Source organism: Notamacropus eugenii, chromosome 3, assembly GCF_028372415.1.
Source record: "Notamacropus eugenii isolate mMacEug1 chromosome 3, mMacEug1.pri_v2, whole genome shotgun sequence".
Taxonomy (NCBI): domain Eukaryota; kingdom Metazoa; phylum Chordata; class Mammalia; order Diprotodontia; family Macropodidae; genus Notamacropus; species Notamacropus eugenii.
In genome coordinates, this window is record NC_092874.1 from 313,612,370 (window position 1) to 313,637,663 (window position 25,294).

The 25,294-nt window shown below is 38.5% G+C and overlaps 1 protein-coding gene and 1 long non-coding RNA gene across 2 annotated transcripts in view; one reads left to right on the forward strand and one right to left on the reverse strand.

The window, feature by feature from the left end:
- EPB41L4B (erythrocyte membrane protein band 4.1 like 4B) overlaps positions 1-25,294 on the forward strand; it is a 151,125-nt gene that overhangs the window by 99,299 nt on the left and 26,532 nt on the right. Inside the window, exons 6-7 of the mRNA XM_072596705.1 lie at positions 1,749-1,801; positions 17,171-17,291. Of these exons, the coding sequence (XP_072452806.1) occupies positions 1,749-1,801; positions 17,171-17,291 (174 nt within the window). The remainder of the gene's footprint in view (positions 1-1,748; positions 1,802-17,170; positions 17,292-25,294) is intronic.
- On the reverse strand, positions 3,276-23,907 carry LOC140496650 (uncharacterized). Its single transcript, XR_011964358.1, has 3 exons — positions 23,812-23,907; positions 20,035-20,198; positions 3,276-5,714 (listed from the first exon to the last, which is right to left on the reverse strand). It is a non-coding gene; the product is annotated as an uncharacterized lncRNA (long non-coding RNA).

Below are 25,294 nucleotides of genomic sequence, written 5' to 3' on the forward strand. Positions count from 1 at the left end.
AAATCTTTGATCCTTGATATTATGTTCATGTATTTTTTGTGTGTGTATACGTGCATCGATGTTAACGATGACTCCTTAAAGTATTAGAAATGGATTGTTGTTGTAAGTCAATTCTGTAAGAAGGGAAAATTTACTTTCTGCATGTTCAAAGCATGCTTGGACTAGAAAATTTATCAATTTATCATTTTCTTTTAGGACAGTCAAAACCATGGTCAGTTCTAACTATATTAGACCAGTGGTTATATTGTAGTGCCCTGAGGCTGATGAACTAAAGGCTGGAAAATTGAGCTTTTTTTTTTTTTTAAATAGCATCAAAACCAATTAGTCTCCTTCCATTTCTGAAAGAGGATGGGCTTTTTGTTTTAAACAAGATAGGAAACTGTAAAATGTACATATGAAAACATCCAACAGTTATTTTTAATAAGTGAGTGCTGAAAAATGGAGATCATTTTGTACATTTAACTCTTTATTCACACCTTAATAAAGTTAAGAAGAGGTACTAAAAGTGCCAAACAATTTAATTATGAAATTGGCTGTATTTGACCCGAGATGTTCATCTCGGGTCTTTCTATGTTGGACCCCATTTTCCTGGTTTGACTTTTTTAGTCATGCTCCAGGATTTGGTTCCAGAAAGGAAGAGGCCTCCAGGTGATGTGAGTTATCTTTTTGCAAATAATCCTGGTAACTATAGTTTCTCCTTTGAGACATAAGCAGAATGTAAACTGCCAAAAGGAAAGAATGGAAAATATGGTAATTAGAATAAAAAAAAATCTGCAGTATCTATAACTGTTTTCCACTTTAAAATAAACTTAGATTTCTTCCCATGACTAAACATTACTATAACATCTGAAATAATACTTAGAAGGAACACAGTTAATTAAAAATAGCTATTGTCTTTCCGAGGTGGGGAACCTGCAGCCTCAAGGCCACATGTGGGCTTCTAGGTCCTTGAAAGTAGCCTTTTGACTGAGTCCAAGTTTTACAGAACAAATCCTTTTATTAAGGGGATTTGTTCTCTGAAGTTTGGATTCAGTCAAAGGGCCACACTTGAAGACCTAGAAGGCCACATGCGGCCTCGAGGCTGCAGGTTCCCCATCCCTGGCCTTGACTCTACTTTTAGAACAACTGAGTCAGTGTATGGCAAACTTTCCTTTAATAATAAGAAATAATACTGTATTAGGGAAGTCACATTTTTAGCAGCTAGAAAGATGTTCTTAGAGTCAGAAAGATGTAGGTTTCAATCCAGCCTCTGCCCCATATTGGCTCTATGACCTTGAGTGTGTCATTACCTCTCAGCCATGGCAACTTTCTTAAGGCTGAAGGTTGCAGAACAGTTGTCAGTCTTCATGTAAAGGGAGTTTCCTCACTAGGAGTTCCCTATAACAAGTAAATCACTGGGGGTGAGGGGAACCTCCAACACTGCATTCCACAATCTTCCTTCCTCTTGAGTAATTTTATCTAATTCTGTTTACAAAGTGGATAGACACTGCATATAGATTATAATATTTAATCGGGTCCCAAATATTGCAAAACATTGCTTTTCATATTCTGAGATAAACACTCTGAAATAGTTCAGCGTGTTTGGTTGTCTCTGTTTTAAAATATGACTACAGAATATAATAAGGAAAAATTAAAAATAGTGATCTAGCTTTTCTTAGACACAAAAAAATCTATTTCATTGTAATTGTACTTTTTATATGTACGTTTAAGAAAGATGTGTATTCTGAGCTAATTTCTTTTCTTTGAAGATTGAAATGCCCATATGAGACTGCTGTGGAGCTAGCTGCCCTGTGTCTTCAAGGTAGGAAACTACTTGGAAATTATTTGCATTCTGAAAGTGTATGTAATAACACTGCAGCGATGATACTGCTGGCCTTAATGTTACCATTAAATATTTGTACCACAGTTCATGGTGATAAATGGTGGTATGTGCAGTCCCTAAAATCCTCTAACTTCAGATGAAATCGCCCAGATATTCTCTAATAAAGCCACATGTATACTAATAAGGCATGTGTCTGTACTAGCTATCCATTTTCTAGCTTATTTGTCTGGCTAATGAGAAGCAGTGCAAAATGCATAGAGTGTCAGGCTTGGAGTAATTTGATGATTACTAGTTATATGACCTTGAGTAAATCACTTAACCTTCACCTACCTCAAGCCACATCCTAGGACCTCTCTATTGTGTCATAGAGGAAGATGTAATTTTTCTGCAGTGATGGAGCACTTTTCCTCCTGAGAAGTTCCCCATGCTAATGACATCACAGATCCTTCATGTATTTGCATATTAATCATCTTTTCTTTTATTATTATGGAAAGCTGTTTCTAAATTTAACACTGAAACTTTTTTTAATTATGAGGAAAATATTTTGCTGTGTTTTAACTGTACTGGATTAATTCCTTTTTTGGTATATAATTTTCTCATATCGGAGAGTCAAATCTTTTATTTTGATGTAATTAGAGGTTCATGTAAATTATGTTATGAACATCAAAGTATAGTCATGTTCAGTTTACAGAAACAGGACCACCAATTGGAACTCATTTATAGTTAAGAAGGTAGAAATAGAACTTGTCTCCCTGATAATTATGAAAAAGAAGTGCACTTCATCTGTGATATTCAAAAATAATATTCTTACTTTGTGCCAAAGTGCAGTATTTTGTAGTGGAAAGTTTAGTAATGCTAGACCATTTTGCTCCCTTTGACACATGAGAGCAAGTGGAAACAGATGTTGTTACTCTTACTTCTGTAAATTCTGTCATTTCAAAGTATAGGATTTCAGTTTGATGAATATTTATGTTAATACTGCAGGGCATGTCAGTGTGGATGCACTGTGCATGATGGTATAAATTTTCCTTAAAATAATACTCAAAGTGTGAAAAAAAATCAAGATTTATATTTTTAAAAAAGGTATACCAGTTGACTCTTTTGGGGGTAAGGGCTAAACAGAAGACACATAGAGAAAAATGAGATATTGGATAATTAGGTTACTCCTGTGATAAGATATTACAAGGTATGGAATTTGATGTAGGAATCCCAGAGGAAGAGAGCAGACATAGAAGTTATTTGAGGATAGGAAGAAAACGTTGAGTAGACTTGCTACTATTTTATATTTTAAAAAATGGGAAATTTAAAAATTCTTAAAGATGAAACAAATTATTTCCTATCACAAATAGCTAATGTTAAAAATGAGCAGGCCTTCTCCCTTATTTTCCTATAGTCTCTTTTCTTTACTAATTGTTATTCTACAACTCTTTGCAAACAAAGCCAGACAAAAATGTTATTGCAGATAGTCAAATAGTGTTTATTTTGCAGAGTTGGCTTCAGCTTAGGTTAGTATTCATTTAGTTGAGGCTTTTCTCAGAAGTTTGTTTTTTTTTTTTAAGTCAATAACAACTCTGAAAGTCTAGATTACTGCCAAATTATTCCTGGCTTCACAGACATCATGGAGAAAGGATCCTAACCACCCAGTTTGGTTTTTGGAGACTGGTGAGGGAAAATTTGGAGGTTTTGGAAAACAAATTGGATGATTGAACCAGCAGTTGTACCTAATGTAAAGGGTCCTTGGAAGCCTCCATTTGGATTCAAAGGGCCACACTTAGTGGCCTCAAGGTCACAGGTTCCTCACCCCATCCCGCCCCACCTCTAGAACTTCCTCCCATGTGCCAAGTAGGAAAAAAGAAAATATGCCAACCAAAAATACATTCTCAAGAAACACTTTGGCCTCCAGAAAAATAGAAGACATTTCATAAAGATTTTTCAATCTGAGTTTAGACTTAGTGAGAGTTGTTGCCCACCTAAGAGCATTACTTAGAATAAGACTAGCCTCATGAAATAAAAGAGTTGCTCTGTGACATTCACTCTTTATCGATCTATAGTCAAGCCTAGAACCATGAAATTCTTTCCTATTCCATTCACAACATTCCCCGTCCCATGAGGTAAGCTTATAGCAATGACTTAGGCTTCCTTGTAGAACAGACTAGTTTTTCTTCCTGTTAGGCCAGTTCTAGAAAAAATACCACTGTAGAAGACAACCTCTTCCTTAGCCCTTCTTGTATCTACTTCAGATACCTTTAGATACAAGCCTGTTACTAAGGGCTTGTAGAGATACCCATTGTACCACTGTGCAGATTTGGAGAGACTGGAACAGTTAGAATTATACAGGACAATATATAATCCTGTGCGAGGTTAATTAATATAGGTTGCAAACATTATATGACTTTAAAAACTCATGGAATCAGTGTTGGGTACCACCCAAGACATATGCCAGTGATTCAGAGAATCCTTGCGCAGGAAAAGGAGTCCTCTCCTAGTATATATGAAGCAAGATCTAAGTTGGGGGGATAAAGAACCAAAAGAAGAAAGCAGGCCAGATTGCTCTTAGATTGTAGGGTCCTAAGGTCTAAAGATAGTTCTGAAGTCCAAGGCAAGATATTTAGTGCTTCAGGGTTCCTGTTCAGTCAGGAATCCAATATGTAAGGAGTGCCAGGCAATCTGACCATTTCAGTGACTCAGTCTAATCCCCAAAGCCAGTCTTTTTACTTGGGCTACTTGCTTTTTCAGCCTTTATGAATGTTCTCTTGTAGTCATTCACAAGATCCATGTAAGCTACCTTTCAATTTAGCTGCACCTTTCAGGCCTGGGGCTCGTATACCAAGAGTTGTGAAAGATCTCAAAAGTCCAGCCACATTCCAAGCGTGAAAGCATGAAACAATTAATAAATTTCTACCACGTTTCAGGCTGGGTTACAAATACTGAAGCAGCTAGGTAGTACAGTGCAGGAATGAGGAAGACTTGAGTTCAAATCCAGCCTCAGACTCTTACTAGCTGTGTGACACTTAAACTCTGCCTCAGTTTCCTCAAGGGGATGATAATAATAACCCCTACTTCCTAGGGTTGTTGTGAGGACCAAATGAGATAATGATTTAGAGCACTTGGCACAGTACCTTACAATAGTAAGCACTGTATAAAATATTAGCTATTTTTACAAAGAATCAGTCATTCAACAACTATTTGTTAAAATACCTGGAACAAGTCAGGCATTGTGCTTGGTTCTGGGAAGCAATATTCCTTGGGACCAGCAAGCAGTTTACCACCCTGCCCAAACCTTTCTAGTGGAAAGTGGGGAGATCAGCGTGGGGTATGGGTGGTAGGAAGGACTAAGGCCCAAGGCTGGTGCTGTGGTCCAAAGCAAAGGTAAGTCTTAGCTTCATCTACCCTGGGTACAGTGTTCAGTAAACTCCAGTGATTACCTGAGTAATCAAAGAAGGCTTTGAGGAACTTGTAGGATTTAAATAGAAAGGGGAAGGTGGGGTTGGGGTGGGGCTTTTCAGTATCTAAGAACTCACTCAAGAAAACTCCATCCTAGTGTTCCTAGGTAGTAAGTAGCTCGTGGTAGCAGTGGGGCTCTCTACTCCTCCCTGGTGGCAAGCATATGATCTTGGAGTCCTTGCCAGCTTACACAAAGTAGGAAGCCAAAGTCCGAGCAGAAAACAAGCAGCCCTATCTTCTGTCCCCAAACAAGCTTGGTTTTGTATTACTTCTGTTAATCCTCTCGTCTTCACCTGATCTTTGATTTTAGACTGCCAGATTCTCTGGCGTAGACATGGGACTTGGGAATGGAACCTGCTTCAGGTCATTAATGGCTGTTACTTGATAGCTGTGTGACTGTAAGGAAGTCTCTTCAACTCTCAGATCCTCAATGTCCTTTTCTGTAAAACTGGAATAATGAAACAATGATAGCCAGCATTTATACAGTGTTTTTAAGGTTTTACAAAACGCATTACATATATTACCTTGTTGATCCCACAACAATCTTCTGAGGTAGGTGCTGCTGAGATCCTTAGTAAGAGGCTGAAACCACATTTGAACTTAGGTCTTCCTAACTCAAAGTCTAGTATTTAGCTGCCTTTATCCGTCTCACAGGGTTGGGGTAAGGAAAGTACTTTACAAACTCTAAAGTACTGTATTTGAGAGAGAGTATGATGAATACATCATACTAGAAAACTGGATTCAGTAAGGATTACATGGATTCAGTTACTGCTTCTGATAAATACTGGCTGGGTTACCTTGGGCAAGTCATTTAAGCACTGAATGCCCAAGCAACTCTCTAAGACTATAGGTTGCAAAATATTTGTTGATCTTCCCTCTGTTAATTATTTTCTATTTATTCTGATGGTCAGCAAATATTTATTGTGCTCAAACTGTGTACTTGGCTCTTTGAAAAAAGCAGTGTTTTAGGAGTTTTGATATATCAGCATTTTAAAGATGTTTTGGTTGTAGGAAAAGAAGGTAGGTAAGGACATCTAAGGTGGCTTTTGCTATGAAGGGGGTGAGGGTGCCTAGGCTGGGATGATGGCAGTGAGAAAGAAAAAAGGATGAACCAAAGGAAACTTTTGAAAGAAATGTCTGTGGGCTTGAAGACCGATTGGATGTTGAGGACCAAAGGGAATCTCTGGTTGACATCTAAGCAGTTGGTCATTTCTAATTTGTATTGGTTATATTTTGTAAAGTCCTTGAGGTCAAGAGGGAGGAGAGTGGTTTCATTGGTATAAAGAACTCCCAGGTAAAGAGGTCATATCTAACAAAATTATTTGGTACTTTCTCTATAATTTATAGTCTTTGTGAGAGAAATAATTGTTTCTCTCTTACATTAATAACCAATTATTAAGTTAAGATTATGATTTTTCCCTTTCTATTTCCTCTTTCAAAGCCTAGTCTGTCAAGAGTATTTCTTACCTTGCCCTATAATTTAACACCCCCTCCCCAGACCTTCTTATCTAGTTGGAAGTTGTTCATTATTCATTGACTGGGTGGAGGATAGATCCTTTGGTATAGATTTTGGGAGGCAGGTGTGGGTTGAATTGAAATGAGTCTCTCTTTGCCCATGAGTGACATAATCAATCATATCTCCAACCCCTTATTAGAATAGGTTCATCTCTCAGTATGATATTAATTCTCTCATTAATTGTTAACCAGTCAGAGTTGATTTCCACCTATTGAGAACACCTACTCTTCCAAGGACATTTAAGCACTGAGGAGCCTCCACGATTTATTTTTGGTTTATGATATTCGAATGACGATCATTTTATTAATTATCTTCTAGCCAGAGTTAATAAAATTGATTATGAATTACCTAGAATTTATATCTCTTGAACTTTTCATATATCGTAGTAGAAGAGAAGTTAAGTGTTTTGCTCAAAGTTACAGAGGCAGTCTTTGTCAGAGGCCAGACTTGTACCCTGGTCTTCCTATCATTGAAGCTAGCTCTCTGATCAACTATAAAAAAACTACCATGTTTGCTCATAGTAGGTGCTTGATAAATGCTTCTTGCATTATTAAGTCAGAGCTTTTGCATCTGGGGGACTTAGGGAATTGATGCCAGTTGATAGAGAGGAATTTAGGAAAGGGAATAGAATTGGCAGAAATAATAGTTGCCTTTTGAATGAGCTAATTTTGAGGTGATATCAGGACATTCAGATGAATATACTTTATAGGCATCTGGAAATATGCTGGAGCAAAAACATTTTTTTCTTAAAACTGCTGTTAATTTTCTATGTGATTTTGGGCAAATCATTCTCTCCCTGTAAGCCTCAGTTTCTCCTTCTAGTGATCTCTGCCTTTCTAATCCTTACATATTCTAGCCAAAAGCATGAACTTTGGTGCTTCCTCAAATCCACCAGTGTCTGGTTTCTAGTATTCTTGACCTTGGCCTGACAATCTTAACTCAAGACTTCTTTTGTTTCTCCTTCAGCCTTGATTGTACTTGCTACTTTTATTTCACCTCAGAGTCCCCTGTATTTCTGATCTAGACCTACCAACTTGACTTTGGTTTCTAATCATTTCCTCAATAATTGGATTTTGTGAGCTCAGTGTTCTTACCCCTTATTATGGTAGAGTTGATTTTACATTATATGCTGGAGTTATCCAAGCACAGGGGTCTCAGTAAGAAGAAACTGTACCTTTCCCCCTTAATAATAACTGGAGAAGATTGCTGTGAGAGTCATCAGGTAATAGTGGAAGGAATGGGTGACCTTATGCTGGCTTAAGGGTTAGGGTGGAGAAATAAAACTTGACAGGTAACTTACTGGTAGCAGGGCTGGAGAACATGAAGGACACAGCAAGGAGTGCTAATGTAGGCTGACATCAAAGAAACTACAGAAGAGAGAGTTTTAAGAGGGAAAGGAGAGGATGAGCTATATCAAATACAGCAGAAAGTTTGAGAAGATTAGGAAATGGCCATTGGATTTGGCTAAGAGGAGGTCATTGATGACCCTGGAGAGAGAGCAACTTAAGACAAACAGCAGGAGGAAGAAACTAGATTTTAGTTGGCTAAGGAGGGGTGAGTGGCTGTGAAGGAATGCTTTCTGTGGGCATAAACCACAGATTCAAGGAACTTAGCTGGAAAAGGAGAGACATGGGCTGTTACTGCCAAGCTATGTGATCTGAAGAAAATTACTTCCGGAGGTCAAGGGAGTAGAAAGTTGAGTTAGAAAATCCCCAAGGTCTCTTCCAGCTCTAGTATTCTATGATTCTACAACACTGTAAATACCATGAAGGGTTAGCATTTATACCCTTCTTGAAAGTCAGTGATAAAGTTCTCGTGTTTTCTTTCTGAGAGGTTTGATCAGCATTTGGTGAGAATTTTTGTTGATATCAAGCAATTTATATAGTAAGTAAATAACATTTTCCTGATCTAGAGTTGAGTACATTCATAGTCCTTGACGCTTTTGTTTGATTTAATTTCTCTTTACTAATACATGTTAAAGACATTGTTCTGTTCATTAATCACCCAGTTTTTATATGCTTTGAGAGGCAACTTGGTTTACAGTAGATAAGCAATTGGGTTTAGAATCTGAAAGACCTGGGTTCCAATTCAGCCACCTACACTTACTAGCTGTGACCACAAACAAGTCACTTATATCCTCTGAGCCTCAGTTTCCTCATTTGTAAAATGGATGTAATGCTTGTATTACCTGCCTTACAAGATTTCTGAGAGGACCAGGTGAGGTAATATATTTAAAATGTTTTATAAATCTTAAAACCACTGTATAAATGTCAGATATTAATTTAATTATTTTTTAAAATAGCAATAAATATTTTAAGTTTATATTGGTTTAACACTAACATTTTAACACTGTTCCTTCTTTCTAAAAACTAGAATTGAATTATTTTACTATGTTCAAATATGTCCAACTTGAAGCCTCTTAAAATTTATACCACATCTTCATTGTTACTCTTCAACATCAAGTCTATTTCAAATGAAAATATACCAGGACCCACAATATCTCAAAAAACAAGGAAAAAAATAGAAAGTAAAATTTAAAGGGTTCCTTAATAAGTCCTCTAATCCGTCCTTTTTCACAAAGAGTGTCTTGTTTAAGACACATAATTGAGTTCTTTGTCAACATTATTCAGAAAAGGAAATTGCCATAGGTTAGGTAGGGGTTGAGTTAGTATAAATTATTCATATTTTTCTATTATTTACCATTCTTTTCTCCCAACAAAACCAAGAAAAAAAATTCACAAAACTCAGTCACACACTGATATAAACAGGGCAAACTCAAATTTTCCTTCCCCTCCTGCCTCCCTCCCCCTTTTTTCTCAATTTCTACTGAACATTATTCTTCTCAGCAGAATCCCTTGTGATGCTTTTACATATTTCTGCTTTGGTTTTTCTATTCTCTCAGAGAGCATTTATGTCTAGGATCTTAATTCTTTATTCTCTTCCCATTTCCTCTTTTTAACAAGATTCCATAAACTCTTTATAGCTTTTTCCCATAATCTTTGTCAGATGGCTACAAAAAATCTTTTTCATTGTACTTTCATAGGCTATTACTGTCTCTTCCTAACCTCTCCCTTCTTTTGGATAAGTGCTGATTCAGTGATTAGTTAATAAGCTTTTCCTCGCTAGTAGTTATACAAAATACTGTTTGTGACATCCCTGCTTTGCCCTGATTTTTCTGTTTTCTGTAGTCTTTTAAAAGATTTTCATGTGGAAGGGAGATTAGGCTTACTCCTTCAAATGGTTATATGTTAAGAGAGAGTCACATTTCAGTTCAACATAAGGAAAACTCCATATTAATTACTGCTTTTCAAAAATGTAATAGACTGCCTTGAAAGATAGCAATTTCCATATACTGGGAGCCTTCAAAAAAAATAACTGGACATTCATTTGCTGAGGTTAAGAAAATCATGCTTTGGAACAAGGTAGGCTAAATGATATCTGAGGTCCCTTCAAATGTGAGATTTTATGATTTAAAAAATAATCATGGTCCTTTAAATCATAAATACCTATACTTTTTGGTTTATTTTCTTCATATATTACTTGCGTTGTTTTTATTTTTCATTCATTTAATTCATATTCTTTTATTGATTACACAATCAAATTTCTAGAAACAAAGTATCAACTTAGTCCTGTAGGAGAAGGAGGAGGAGTTGTTCATGAATAGTGTAAGGCACTTTTAAGATTTTCTTCACAACACCCCTGTGGGTTAGAAAATTCATATGTTATCTCCGTTTTACAGTTAAAGAAACCTAAGTCTCAAAAAAATTGTGATTTTTTTCCCTCCAGAGAACTAGTAAATTCTGAACAAGTCTTTTTAGACTCCAAGTCCAGTGCTCTCCCCATTACACCATGTTGCCTCTCCCTTACATAACTATGCTTTCCTTCCATCCTTCCTGTATTCTTTTCATTTTTTCTTTTATTATTTCTTTTATATTTCTTTTACTGTTTCTCCCTTTTATTTCATTACTCTTTTCATATTTTGTTCATTTTTCATTCAAATTTATTTTCATTAACTTGTCTTTCCTTTATTTAAGATCTCTTTTATTTGGCAGAATATACCCTTTCTACCATATTTTCATTGTGGACAAATGAATTTTGAGTATTGCCCCAAATGCCTTCTTCTAGTTCGTATTAGAGAAGCACCCTTCTCTCCATCACAACATAGTTTTGTAAAACAAATCTGCATTGGTCATGCTGTTATCATGCTTTTATGAGGTAGATATATGGCCTATCTAAAAAGACCCACATTAACAAGGCTACGTGTCCTATTGTCAAAGCCGGCCATGGCTAACATCCTGGAAAATGGGTACTATCAGCTCTGACTGTTTTACTGTTTTCTGTGGTCAATTCTTCGTTCCCCCTTTATTCTCATTTCCTAACTCTTGGTTGCATTTTCTCCTTTTCCAAAGTGTGGTAGTATGTTTGTTTGTTTTTAGGATTCTTCCTGACTCTCCTATACTTTTGCATGTTCAATGTTGTGTTTTCTCCTCTTTCCTCTGTTCTTATGGCTTTGTTGATTGTGATAGTCCCTCTGGCATAACTGCTCTTTATTTTAGATTGCAGTTCCCATGATTAATTATTACTTTTATTATCAATATGGTTACGATCAAATGAGATACTGTACTAAAGCACTTTGCAAACCTTAAGACATTTGACAAGTGTTTGCTAATGTTATTGTTGTTATTGTTATGAAGCCATTTTCCACGGTTTCTAGAACCAAAGGTGATTCTGAAGAAACTTTAAAACTGTAATACTCGTATTTATAAGGTGCTTTAAAGTTTAAAAATAATGTCATACGGATTATATCTACATTACATTATATATAATTGAACCTCAAAACCATCTTGTGTGATATATTATCTGTTTCGTAGGTCGGAAAAATTAGGCCAAGAGAGTTGAATGAATGAGTGAATGAATGACTCTGCATTTCTTAAATGCCTATGTGTGCCAAACGCTAGAGATACAAATGAAAAAGTGAGACAGTCCTTTCCCTCCAGGAGTTTATATCCTAATAGGAGGATATTGCACAAATAGGAGAGTGGTGACCAAGGATGAGACTTTTGGTGTGGGGAATCATACAGGTTTTGAACAGTCATATGGCAGTAGTTATCCACCCCTTTTTCCAATAATTATGGTAGTATGAGAAGGTATAGTACATGTCCAGTTCTTGGGTATGTATGATTGTACAAATAGGAGTCTCGGACTGTGTATATGTAACACCCCCAACATTTCTCCAATGAGGGGGCCATCTCCAGTCATCCTAATCTATATCTGACCACTGGACCCAGATGGCTTTGGGGGAGAAAGTGAGGCTGGTGACTTTGCCCAGTCCTCCCTCACTTAAATCCAATTCACTTGCAAGTCATGACAACACCTTCCTGATGTCATGGTCCTCTCCAAGAACAAAAGACAAACAATAATAACACCATCCCCAATATAAAGAAGTTATAAAATAGGTTGGAATATTTGTCTTTGAGGTAAATGTTTCCAAGTAAATGAACATACAGCTCCTACATCTCAGTAACAACACTGACTTGTGCTAGCACCCAGGAAATGTGAGAATTTGGCTCTTGTCTAAAAGTACCCTCGGCTCCCATGCAAACGTTCATGGTAACATAGTATCAAATATATGAAAAGTTTGTATTTGACCTGACCCTCATCCATTCAAAAAAAACCTTACCCAAAGGACTCAGTGCTGAAGCCCTTCTCTCTCTGGTGGGCCTCTGCCTTCCTCAGTCATCTGCATGGGAAAATAACTCAGAGGTGGCAGGTGACTTAAGCATCTCCCATCTGGTGGGCTTTCACCTTCTGACTTAAAGTATGCTAATCTGAGTGGGGCCTCCCTGGAAGGGAAAAGGATTTGAGGTTACCAAGGAATCCAGAAAATTTCCCTTTTTTGAGCCTTCATCTCCCTAGGAACCAATACAGTCCTCCTGATTTATAGTACTATTCTGGGAGGGGCCCATTCCCCCCTTCCCCATTCCATTGTGAGTGCTTCTCATACACCTACACAGTATAAGTGATTTACAGTACTTTCCCAGATGGGGCCCCACTGAGGGGTTAAGATATCTCTTTGTTCCCTGTGTTTAGGCTTCATACAATGCCAGTTTTTCCTCTTCCTATTTCTAATGACTCCTTCTTTTCTTCTTCTGTGTCTCAGTTTCAGTATTATTCCTCGATGGGCATAGTTCCCTGGAGGGTCCACATATGTACAGTCCTCTCTGAGAAACTGAACTGATGTCTGTGCATGGATCCCTCTCTTTCCAGCTCTCCAAGTCTGTGTGTAGTTGCTTTTAAAGACCACGTTCAAAAGCTATGGTACCTCTGGTGTTTGATCAACCCTTGAGCTTGAGTCATAGCCAGGAAAAAGAAAAGGCCTCACCCATGAAGCAGTGACAACACAGAACTAGGGGAACTGACCTCTGGTCAAGCAGATACAAGAAGGACTTAACTCTTCCACCTTGGGGCATTCCTTGACCCTTTTGTTACTCAGAAAGAGAAGGAGAAGCTAGGTACTAGAAATGCATTCAAGCCAAGGCAATCCTATGACCCTGGATAACTTAGAAGAGGAGTTGTTCTGCTAAAAGATGCTGACTGGTTTAAAATTTTTATCTTCTCAGTCCCAGTCTCCCAGGTTGGACCCAGACTCCTCTTCTCAGATCATTAGGAGCGCCTCATCCAATTAATGGTGTGGTGCTCTGTCCATACTGAGATAAGAGCTTCAGTCTTATGCCCCAGGAGCCTTAATTAGTATCTTCAAAATGATAATTTCAAGGCATTCTTTGAATTTCCTCTTCCTCACTTCTTTGATTTTTTTTTCTTTTTATGCCACTTTGAATTCAAATCCATGTTTTTTACACTCTTGTATTTTTCATTCTTCTGAATGATCAGATCTTTCTGGGATGGACTACTTGGTGCCATTCTCTTTGGTTTCATTAATTCCAGGGTGAGATGTGGTTATTTGGCTGTTCCTCATGTACCTCAGGCTACCTGGTAGTCCCCGTCTGGGGATGGGTATACATGTTATTCTCCTCTAAAGGGCCCACATGTGTTCTGGCTCAGCACTGGCTTTGGAATGAGGGAGCTTTCCTCATGGACTACTCCTTGGGATGATAAGAGCCATATCTGGGAACATGCATGGGGATGGGCCCATGCTCTGGGCTCTTATTAAAAGACCAGTGTGATGAGTTTCTGATTGGTCCTTTTGTTCCTGTGGCTAGGGGTGGTTGTGTCAAAGATGGTTGGCATCTGAATATGGAAAAAAACTACCCCTCTTAGTAGGCTAAGTTATTCCTATCACACTAGTTGAGGGAGTGCAGAGAAGAGCTCCTCCTTTTCAAGGTGACCTTTTTGTTAGGAGATGACCAATACCATCTCTCCCTCGCCTTCTAGTAATTGGGGAGGGAATCTTTCTCCCTTTCCTCCCACCCCCACTACAACAATAGTGAATGTGCATATATGAGATGGAGAAAGGAAATGAAGAGGAATTTAAATGCGTACTATAATCTAGGCACTGTGCTAAATGCTAAAGATTATTAATCTTTTTATCCTCACAACAGCCCTGTGATGTGGGTGCTGTTTTACAGTTGAGGAAACAGGCCAGCAGACAGACATGTTAGTGAGAACTTATTCTTGCTTGGATGGGGTTGACTGGATCTCAAGTCCTTGGGAGTCTCTCTGTTGTTTTCTTTCTCTGAGTGCAGGTGGCTGAACAGTCACCCTGAGGTGGATGATTTTAGTCTAGGCCTCATGAACTCAAGAAGTCAGAAGCACCCTCCTGTTGCAAGTTAGTAGTGAGGAATTCTTGACTTCTTGAGCTGCCAAGGCTTGACATATCAATGTTAGGATCATTATTAGGCCCTTGAAAGAAGCAGGAGGACAAGGAAGGGAGAGGAGAAAGATCCCCTCTCCAAATACTTAAGTTGGGAGAGTCAGGGGGGTGGATGGGAGGCATCTCTAGTTGATCTATATCTGTCCATTAGACCCAGATGGCTCCAGAGGAGAAAAATGAGGCTGGTGACTTTGCACAGCCCTACCTCACTTAAATTCAATTCACTTGCACATCATGGCATCACCTCCCTGTCATGGTCCTCTTCCAGAACAAAGGACAAACAACAGTTAGAAGTCTGACAGATTTGATATTAGCTATGTCCCAACGAAGAGACTACCTTGGAAAAAGGGAGGAGCTTTCCTCCCAACCCCTCTGTGTAGTTCCAGACTCATTAGAAATCTTGTAGATTCCTCTTATCTCAAGATAGGCAAGCACACCATTAATTAAATGAGACCCTTCTAACAACCACAGGTGAGAGGTTTGGGGCCAACCTGGAAGGTTGGATGAGAGAGGATAAAAATTTTAAATCAGCCAGCATCCTTCATCCTTGATGTAGCCTAAGGGGACTAAGGGACTAGCCATTCTGGTCATTCATGTTCTTTAGCAAGGACCCAGAACATGGGCCCATTCCTATGCATGTAACCTGAGATGGCTCCCTTCATGACAGCTGTCAAGTCCACAGGAACCAGGAAGGGATTTCTGTGTTATTTCAAAGCAGAACTCCTTCATTGCTGAACTAGTACAGGCCAGTGGAAGTGGTGGTGGTACTGACTCAACACCTCCTTTGTGGGATCACGCTGTGGATCCATCTATGAGCATGATCTTGTCTCCACTGTACTTATGCCAACTCTTATCATCCTCTATCTTTAAGTGAAAGGTAACTGGCAGCTAGTTAACTTCCTCTTCCTTTTCCAGTAATATTATTTTCACATTTTTATACCCACAAGCCAATCCCCTAAATGTTCTACTGTGCTTGTTAGGATTGTTAACACAACAGAGTCTTATGTATCAAATCACAAAGTCTGTCTTATCTCCTGTTTCATTCCTGAAAAGAATATACAGGGGAATTTACCCTCAAGGTTATTCCTAGCTTCCTGACCTTTTTTCTTATTTTATATTTTCAACACCAAATGAGTAAATAACCCAATTTTTCTCCTTAACCGCAGTTTCTGCCATACTCCTTATTTCAAAAGATAATAGATTATCAGAGATATGTTCCTTGGATTATTTATCCTGATTAAAACAGTAACCAGAGACCCTCCTACCTAGCCTTCTGTTGCTCTCCTCCCTTTTGAATCAGTCATTCTAAGAGCTTTTCTGTGTTAAGGCCCATTGTTTCCCTCAGCCCTCCAAAGTGGCATAGGTATTATTTTCTCTTCCTCTACTTCTCTTCCCCTCTTTTAACCTTGAGATACAGAATAAACAAAAAATCCACCCCTCCTTCCCATTCTTAGCTTGCTTTTCAAGCCTACTTTCCACGGTCTTGTTCTATTTTTCAGCTTCTTCCTGATGGCTTTTTGCTTCTAGATTCCCATTTGTAATGGTCGCTGGTACTCTCCCCCCTCTTCCACTGGAGCCAAGTAGATTCAGTGCAGAGCTTTGCCTTTCCCCACTCCCACAGGTTTGTGCCTGTAGCATCTGCTCTTGCAAAGATCCCTCCTCCTTTTTCCTCCAGGTGCTGCATGACCCGCTGTCACCCCATCCTCTGCTTCATCCACTCCTGGGCCATCTGCCTGAGTTACTGCAGCACTTCTACAGACTGTCACTGTCCTCCTCTCCCACTCCACAGCCTGTCATGACATTTTTTTCTCCCAGTTTCTAAATGCACCAAATTCTTTACCAATTTTTTAATAGAACTATAAACAGAAATCCTGGCCCTGGCTCATATTTAACAACATATTAGACTTATATTGGTGAACAATTGGCATAGGTACTAATAACGTATCTTGAGGTGCATTACTGTGAATACTGACTTTGAATTTCTATACCGCTTTACTTACTCTGTCTCATTTAGTTCTCGAATCAACCCAGCAAGGTAGCAGTGTATTAAAATCCGTATTTTACACATGAGGAAAACTGAATCTCCTAGAGGTCAAGTGACTTGCCCAATGTCACACAGGTAATGAGTGACAAAGATAGAACTGGAACCCAAGTCTTCCGATTTAAAGTTCAGCTTTTTTTTATAATACCATTTTGTCCCACTAAGGGAAAATGTAATCCAGCGTGAATTTGCATGGTATAGAAGATTGGGGGTGGGATAAGTGTGTGCATGCACATTCACGTGAGCTTAGTGATAATTTCAAGTTGATAAAAAGAGAGATCCAGAACAGTGTACACCTGTAAGGTTTATTGTGGACTTTAAGGTATGCGTATGTTTATATGTGGGTATTTGTGAAGCTCCCAAATTAAATTTTATCCCAGTGAAGTTATGTAATGTTTTAAAATAATGCCCAGCAAATTTAATCATATGAAGTATCTTTGGAGATTGTCATCATAGTAACTGAACTTGTTAAATGTTATCTTTCTCTTTTTTTTTCTTCCCTTTGAAAAATTACAGCGGAACTTGGGGAGTGTGAACTTCCGGAACACACGCCTGAACTAGTGTCTGAGTTCCGATTTATTCCAAATCAGACTGAGGCAATGGAGTTTGATATCTTCCAAAAATGGAAAGAGTGCAGGTACCTCTATGCTGGCGTCTAGTATTCAGTCACAGTCTAAGAAATAACTTTTTTTTTAGTGGACGTAAGTATGTGAAAGATTTTTTCCTCCAAAAGTAAGACCAGCTGTACATATAAATCCAAGTCTATATCTGCATCTATGTCCCTGACTTTTCAATCCTGTGCCAGTCCTACATCTCCCTCTGCCTTCAAAGCTATTTCCATTTGGATGGCATGCCATTGCTTGAAATTCCCCACATTCAAATCTAAACTCGTTATCTCTTCCCTACCAAACCTCCTTCCAAACGCCAACATTTTTGTCCATGGTACTACCATTCTTTCTTTTAGTTTTCCATGCTAGAAACCTTGGTATCATCTTTGATTCTTCATCCCCTAGATCCAGTCTGTCATCATATTCTTTTTTTCCCTTCCAACATATCTCAGATTTGTTATTCTCCATTCCTGTGACCACCACCACCATAATCCAGACTCTCATTGTCTCATGCCTGGATGTCACTGCAGTGTCCTCCTAGGCTGCTTTCTCTGACTCTCATCTCTCCATCTTGTGATTTTGCCTCCAGACCAAGCCTCCAAAAACACTGCTTGTGTCATATCATCCCTCTGCTTGAGATCATGGAGTTGTTTTTCTATTGCCAGTCACATTAATCCTAAACTCCTCTGCCTAGCTATCAAGATTCTTCATGACCTGACACTACCCTGTCTGTTCAGGTTTGTTTCTTAACTACTCCCTTGCTTCTACTTTGGTGAGTCTGCTCTCCTCATTGTCTCCACATAATCCTTGCTCATTCTCCTCTTGTTCTTGCTGTTTCCCCTGCTTGGAATGTTCTCTGTTTGCCTCCCTTGTCTTTCAGAGTTCATCTCAAGTTCCATCTCTTCCAGAAAACCCTCCTTGACTGCTCGTCCACTGTTTTCTCTGACTTTTGCTTAACTATTCTAAAGCTTCTATATTACACAGTATTACGCTTAATTATACGATGTCTTATTGTACTTTCAATTTTTTTTTCACATGTATTAGCCTTGTGCCCAAGAAGACTCTAAATACCTTGAATATCTCCTTAAAGACAGGGATTTCTTCCATGGTATCTAGTATAATGTTGTGAATATAGCAAACGCTCTGTAATTCATTGACTGAATGGCTGACTGATAAAGCTTACAAAAGATTTTAATCTTAGCTTGAAAAACTTTATTTTTAGTTCTAACCTAGCGATAGGGATAGATTGCAGTTAGATTCTTCTTTCTTTAATTAAGTGGGATACACTCAATGAAGAAATTCAGTTTTCCAAGTGTGAATTATCATTTTACTGTCCTTCCATTGATCTGGGAATACACGCACACACACACTCTTAAATAATACAATCATATTATAAATGTCTGACTTGAGAACCTGGAAACTGGTCATCTTTTTCATCCACCTCACTTATTCTCCACTGCATTTTGGAAGTAGAATTTTTATACTGACACCTGGATTCAGCCTGAAGCAGAGCGGATTTCTTTTCTCTCTATTTTTACTGATAGGTACTTTCTGTGGTAGAATGATATCTCACCTACTGGTTGACATCTTCCCTGGGATTGGTTTCATTAGTTTGCCTTCAAAGGGCATCTTGTGCAGCTGCTAGAATGTGCTCACTAAATCCTTATTGAAAGAAAAGAGTGGAAACCAATCATTTTTTTAAATAGTATTTTATTTTTTCCCCCAGTGACATGTCAATAAAATTTTTAGCATTCATTTTTATAAGATTTTGAATTCCAAATTTTTCTTCCTATCTTTCTTCTTAAAATGGTAGTAGGCAGTTTGATATAGTTTATACATGTGCTGTCATGAAAAAATATTTCCATATTAGTGACAGTCATGAAAGAAGAAACAGATCAAAAGAAAAAAGGAAAAAGACCATGAGAAAGAATAAAGTAAGTAAAAAAAATGATTCAATCTGGATTCAGAGTCTATCAGTTCATAAAATTAATTTTCTTTATGACAGTAGAGACCTATTGGAACAGTTGCCTTTTCTTTGTGTAACAAGGAATTTATTTATTGATTCATCAAATATATTTATTTATTTTATATTTTATTTGTAAATATGTTATATGCTTAGCTTATTATATTATTAATTTATTATTAATAAATTTATTAAGAACCTTCTGGTAGATAGAGGAAAGTTGATTCTAACCTATAGAGGAGAGAGAGAGAGAAAGAAAGAGAGAGAGAGAGAGAGAGAGAGAGAGAGTGTGTGTGTGTGTGTGTGTGTAAAGTAAGATGATAATTCACATTTGGAAAACTGAATTTCTTCATTGATGTGATGTAATGAAAGAAGTCCTGGAAGTAGAACCAGAAGCTGAGGGTTCAAATTTAACCTCTTCTACTTGTCAGTAGTTGTGAGACTTAGTTGCCTTTGACGTAAAATGTGGGTGATCAGACTAACACTCCCTATCCCAAAGGGTTGTTGTAAGCCTTAAGATACAATGTAAATATGGGTTATTATTCTGGGCAGTTTTCTATAGACTGCTTCCTTGTGCTTCTGATTTTAACTTCCCCCCATTTATAGGGCTGACTATCACACTAAGCTCCCATTTAGGAACACAGCAGTGAAACCTAAGGACATCCTGTTCCTTGTGTCAAGCCCTTGTGCATCCCAGAACTTCACCAAATGCTTATCTCTCTTCTTGGGATATAGGTTGTGGGGCAAGAAGATTCCTAGGGGGATGTTGGTGGTGAGAACATGAGAGACTTAATATATCCTAAACTGACCTGAAAAGTCAAGAGGTTCGATTTTTAATGAGTCCAGTTCTTTCTCAGCTGTCTTGAAGGTCCAAGGTGGAGATGGGGCTCCTTAGTTGTGAAAGTGGCCTGGGACCTGTTTGTCCTCCTTGGAATTCTCTAGGCCAGGTGCAGCAAAGGCTCGAGTGGACATCCTAGAAATGATCATCACCCAAATTGCCCCAGTCACCCTGGAGCTCAGGCTCCAAAAATGCAAATCTAACAAAATCATCTGCATAATGTAAGTTGGTAGTCACTTTTTTTTTTAAACAAACTTTTTGAGGAATGGTTTTTCCTTTCCTTTTAAAAGCATGTCAAATTTTTTCAGCATTTTAAATTGTCATATAAAGGTGCAGAAGAGATCATTGTTAGCATTAAAAGAAAGGAAACAACTCTCTTTTATATAGAACTATATAGAAAGTCAGAACTGCAGTAGGAACCCAGAATTCTTCTAATCCACATATCCTCAGCACTCCCAAGTGTGGCAGGAACCAGTTTAAAATGTAATTAGGGAATCGTATTGCCAAGGCAATATTTTATTCACAGTACCAATGATGACTATGAATATGTTGGCATAGTTCTGAATTGCAAAGTATTAACAGACTCTCAATATAGAAGACAGAAGAAAAATATTTATTCAGACACCAGAAAGCCAAACCCATCATAGTAACAAGGAATTCAATACACATTAGCACTGCAGGGGACACCATTCCCAAGCCTTGCCCTCCTACTGGGGCCTTTCCATAAGCAAACACTCACTAGCCTAGCTGCCTGCCTGCCTATATAATCTCCTCTGCCCTAACTTCTCTCACCAACTTCCTCTGAGTTCTGCTCCACCCCTCCTGCTCCACCTGTTCAGCTAGCTCCTCCCACCACATGTGACTTAGGCTTCCAGGTGATTTAAGCAGGTCACATGGGCCTGTTAATAGGTGGGAAAGATCTTCAAATTAAGCAAAAAATATGTTACCAATATAGGAATATTTAATTTAAATAAAGATACAGTAGAGTAGAACACGGTTTCTTCCGACAGGGTTTCCCAAGTGAGTGTGCTCCCCCAGGGATCCTTATATGGCGTTTAGTGGCCTCTTTTTTATTGGAGTTTGACATGACCGATCTAGCATCTCTTGGTTGAGTACCTCTATTACCAGGGTTCCATTACCTCTGACATTGGCACAATGAAGAGAATAGGGACAGAAAGGTTTAGAAAGCCTTGACAAGATTATAGCAGCCATTGACCTTGTTACTCAGAATTATTATTGCCCTATTCTTTGGTTTATCTTGTGCCTGCAACATATAAGTCTCTGCTCAGAGATTCACAAACACAAGGAATCCTATCTGTGTAGGCTCCCCAGAGGATTTCTAGCACATTTGGCTTTATAGCTACAGTGAATTTTTCAAAGGGCTAGTTTAACACTACCAGCCTGGAGACTTAAATTCTTTTTACTGTTAGATTTGTTGAGTTGTTTCAGTCAGGTCCAACTTTGTGACCCCATGTCAGGGTTTTCTTTGGCAAAGAGACTGGAGTGGTTTATCATTTCTTTCTCCAGCTCATTTTACAGATGAGGAACTGAGGCAAACAGGGGTAAATGACTTGCCCAGGATCACACAGCTAGGATGTCAGATTTGAACTCACGAAGATGAGTCTTCCTGATTCCAAGCCCAGTGCTTTTATCTACCTTTCCACCTAACTGTCCTTGCTGTTAGATAGTTCCTACTAGAACATCAAAATGGGAGAGCAGCTTATGTCTGTTAGGGCTACCACTAGCATCTGTTACCTTCCTGTTCCTCTAACTTAAAATGCCTTCATTTTTAAATGAAGAAATTCAGGTCCAGAGACCAGACTAAGCCTGTGTCATGTGAATCATGCCAAATGTTCTGGTAAAATGCATGGATAGTAGCTACCATTTTATTCCTTAAACTTACCATAAGCTTCCATTTTGCAGGAGAATTCCCAGTCTGTGATGAATTCACTTCTTCTGACTTAGCTATATCTTTTATTATTCTCCTTCTGCATTCTGAGCCCTGCCTTCTTATTGATTGTTATACTTTCTCAAAAATTCAGTTTTTCATTATAATTAGTTTCACATGACCAATAGTCTATTGAATGATGCCCTTGCCTCCTTAGATCGTTAGGTCTTATTTTAAAAAGAGCTTTACTTGGTGACAATAATTTAGAGTTGATAAAAAGTGAAACATTTCAGGGCAAGGGCTAGTCAGAAGCAAAACATTTTTGAGGAGGGACAGGGTGAAAGGAGAGAATAGAATAAAAGGGGGTAGAGGGAATAGGATGGAGGGAAATACTGTTAGCAGTAGTAATTGAAAAAAAATTTGAAGCAAATTTCTCTGATAAAGAACTCATTTCTCTAACATATAGAGAACTGTGTCATATTTATAAAAATAAGAGCCATTCCCCAATTAATAAATAATGAAAAGATAAAGTCAATTTTCATGTGAAGTAATTAAAGCTATCGATAGCCATACGAAAAATATTCTAAACCCTGTTGATTGGAGAAATGTACATTAAAACAATTCCAAGGTACTACTTCATACCTATTAGATTGACTAATAGGACAGGAAAGATAAATGACAAATTTTGGAGAGGATATGGGAAAAATGAGACATTAAAGTAATGTTGGCAGAGTTGTGAACTAATTCAGCCATTCTGTAGAGCAATTTGGAACCATGCCCAAAGGGCTATAAAACCATGCACATGTACTCTTTGGCATAGCAGTACCACTGCTACATCTTTATGAGATAAAGAAAAAAAAGGAAAAGGACCTATATGTACAAAAGTATTTATAGCATCTGTTTTCTGGGGGTAATTAGTTAGAAATTGAGGGGTGCCCATCCATTGGGGAATGACTGAACAGGTATGTCCTTATGATGGAATATTATTGTACTTTGAGAAATGATGAGCAAAAACTTGAAAAGACTTCCATGGACTGATGCAAAGGGAAATGTGCTGGGTACAAAGTAACAGCAGTATTGTAAGATGATCAGCTGTGAGTGACTTAGCTATTCTCAGCAGTACAGCCATCCATGATGAGTCTGAAGGACTTACAATGAAACATGCTCTCCATTCCCAGACAAAGAACTGATGTTTTCTGAATACAGATACAGATTGAAGCATGCGGTTTTTTACTTTCTTTATTTTTCTTCAGGATTTTTTTGTCTGTTTTCTTTCACAACATGACTATTATGGATATGTTTTGCATGACTGCACATGTATAACCTGTAAGGAATTGCTTGTCTTTTCAATGAGAGGGTTAGGGAGGAAGGAAGGAAGAGGATTTGGAGCTCAAAAGTTTTAAAAACAAATGATAAAAATTGCTTTTACATGTGACTGGGGAAAAAATTAAATACTAAATAAAAAATATACCTGAACACACACACACACACATATACATACACACACACGCACACACACATAGAGTGAAACAGATTTCCCTTCTTTATTGACGTTGGAGTAAACACTATTTGTTGTTTCCCCATGTTTTCTGTAGAAGTCAATATCGGTCACTCACGTCTAATTCTTCCATTTCAGAGACTTGGACCTTTCAGACCATAGGATCAATTGATAATCCATCAATAAACTCGTATTAAATACCTGTTGTGCCAGGCACTGTGCTGAGCACTGGATCATCAACTTAGAGCTGAATTTTTACATGCATTTTGCATCTTTGACAACTGAGCTTGTTCCGTGCCCAAGTCAACCATGTAAAAATGACAGACGCTTATTGATTATCCAGAGTAAATCAAAATACTTACGGTGGCTCTGGCTCCTCTTTCCCTAAAAGTCCAACTGGTTCTTCTCTTCCCTTACCAATCTCTGACCAAGATAGACCCTCTGTTGTGAAACTGCTCCTAGCAACCAACAAGATTGCTGGGGTAGTGGAATATGGCCAGTATGGAATATTACCACAGCTTCCTCATTCCTTAGAACCTAGTTGATGCCAATCTGAGCCAGACCAATGTTCTGTGTAGCTTAGGTTTCTCTGTCTGGCAGTGGCATGGATTGTGGAAGACCATGGCTTGTTCAGCCTGAGGGGTTAGCGCTATATCCCAACCTCCCTTTGATGACCCCATGACAATTCCTGATATTACATTACATTTGCAAGCTCAGCCCTTTAGTGGAATATTTTTGCTCTGGTCATCATACCTGCCCATTAGGTGAGCCACCTTGATATAGCAGGAAGTTAACCCAGTCACATTTCTGTGCATAAACCATTGCCCCACAGTTTGATATAAAAGATTATTCAAACTTTTCCAACACTTTATTTTGTATAAATAATACACATGTATGTAGGAGGTAGTGAGGGACAAGGTAGCTTGGTACCATAGGTAGAGAGCAGGCCATCTTGTGCTCCATCTTCCAAGTTCTATTTCTTAAACTTACCAGCAGACTACCAATCTATGCCTCAGACAACACCCTGAGTCTGTACCAGATTCCAGATCTGGGAGGAGCTAAGCCACTGAGTTCTGGCAGTCCTGGGGACCATGCAGACTAAACTTATTCCTGGCTCCATTCCTGCTGCTGCTGGACCATGCCGGGAGGCACTGAGCACAAGTCTCTACACTCCATCCCACTCTTAACTCTTGAGAATTGTAGTTGTATCGACAGTGCCATTGTCTCTGGAAAAGGTGTGTCATTTGACAGGCCTGTTATTTAACCATGTTTCTGGTTTCCCAGATCATAATTCCTTTCCCTGGCCATCACTAACCCTATCTGTTGTCTCCCCATTAGAATGTAAGCTCTTTGAGGATAGGGATTGTTTTGTTTTTGTGTTTGTGTCTCTAGCAGTTAGAAGAGTGCTTGGTACTTAATTGACATTTAATAAATGATCATTCATTCATTCATAATTTGCAAAAGAGTTTAGAGGAGTTGGTTAGGCCCCAGCTAAGTTGACGAAATCGCAGAAGGAGCAGGTTATAGAGGTTGTGCCACTGTGTTAAACCATTTGCAAAGAGTGTGTGTGTGTGTGTGTGTGTGTGTGTGTGTGTGTGTGTGTGTGTGTGTGTGTGTGTGTGTGTGTGTGTGTGTGTGTGTGTGTACACATATACCAAGCGTTTCCTGAATTCACTGCTGGACACTAAGGGTAGAAGAACAAAAACAGTTGTTGCTCCCGGGAGGTAGATAGACCTGGGCCTAGAGTCAGGAAGACTTGAGTTCAGATATGGCCTTAGACATTTACAAGCTGTGTAACCCTGGGCAGATCACTTAATCCCTGCTTGCATTACTTTCTTAATCTGT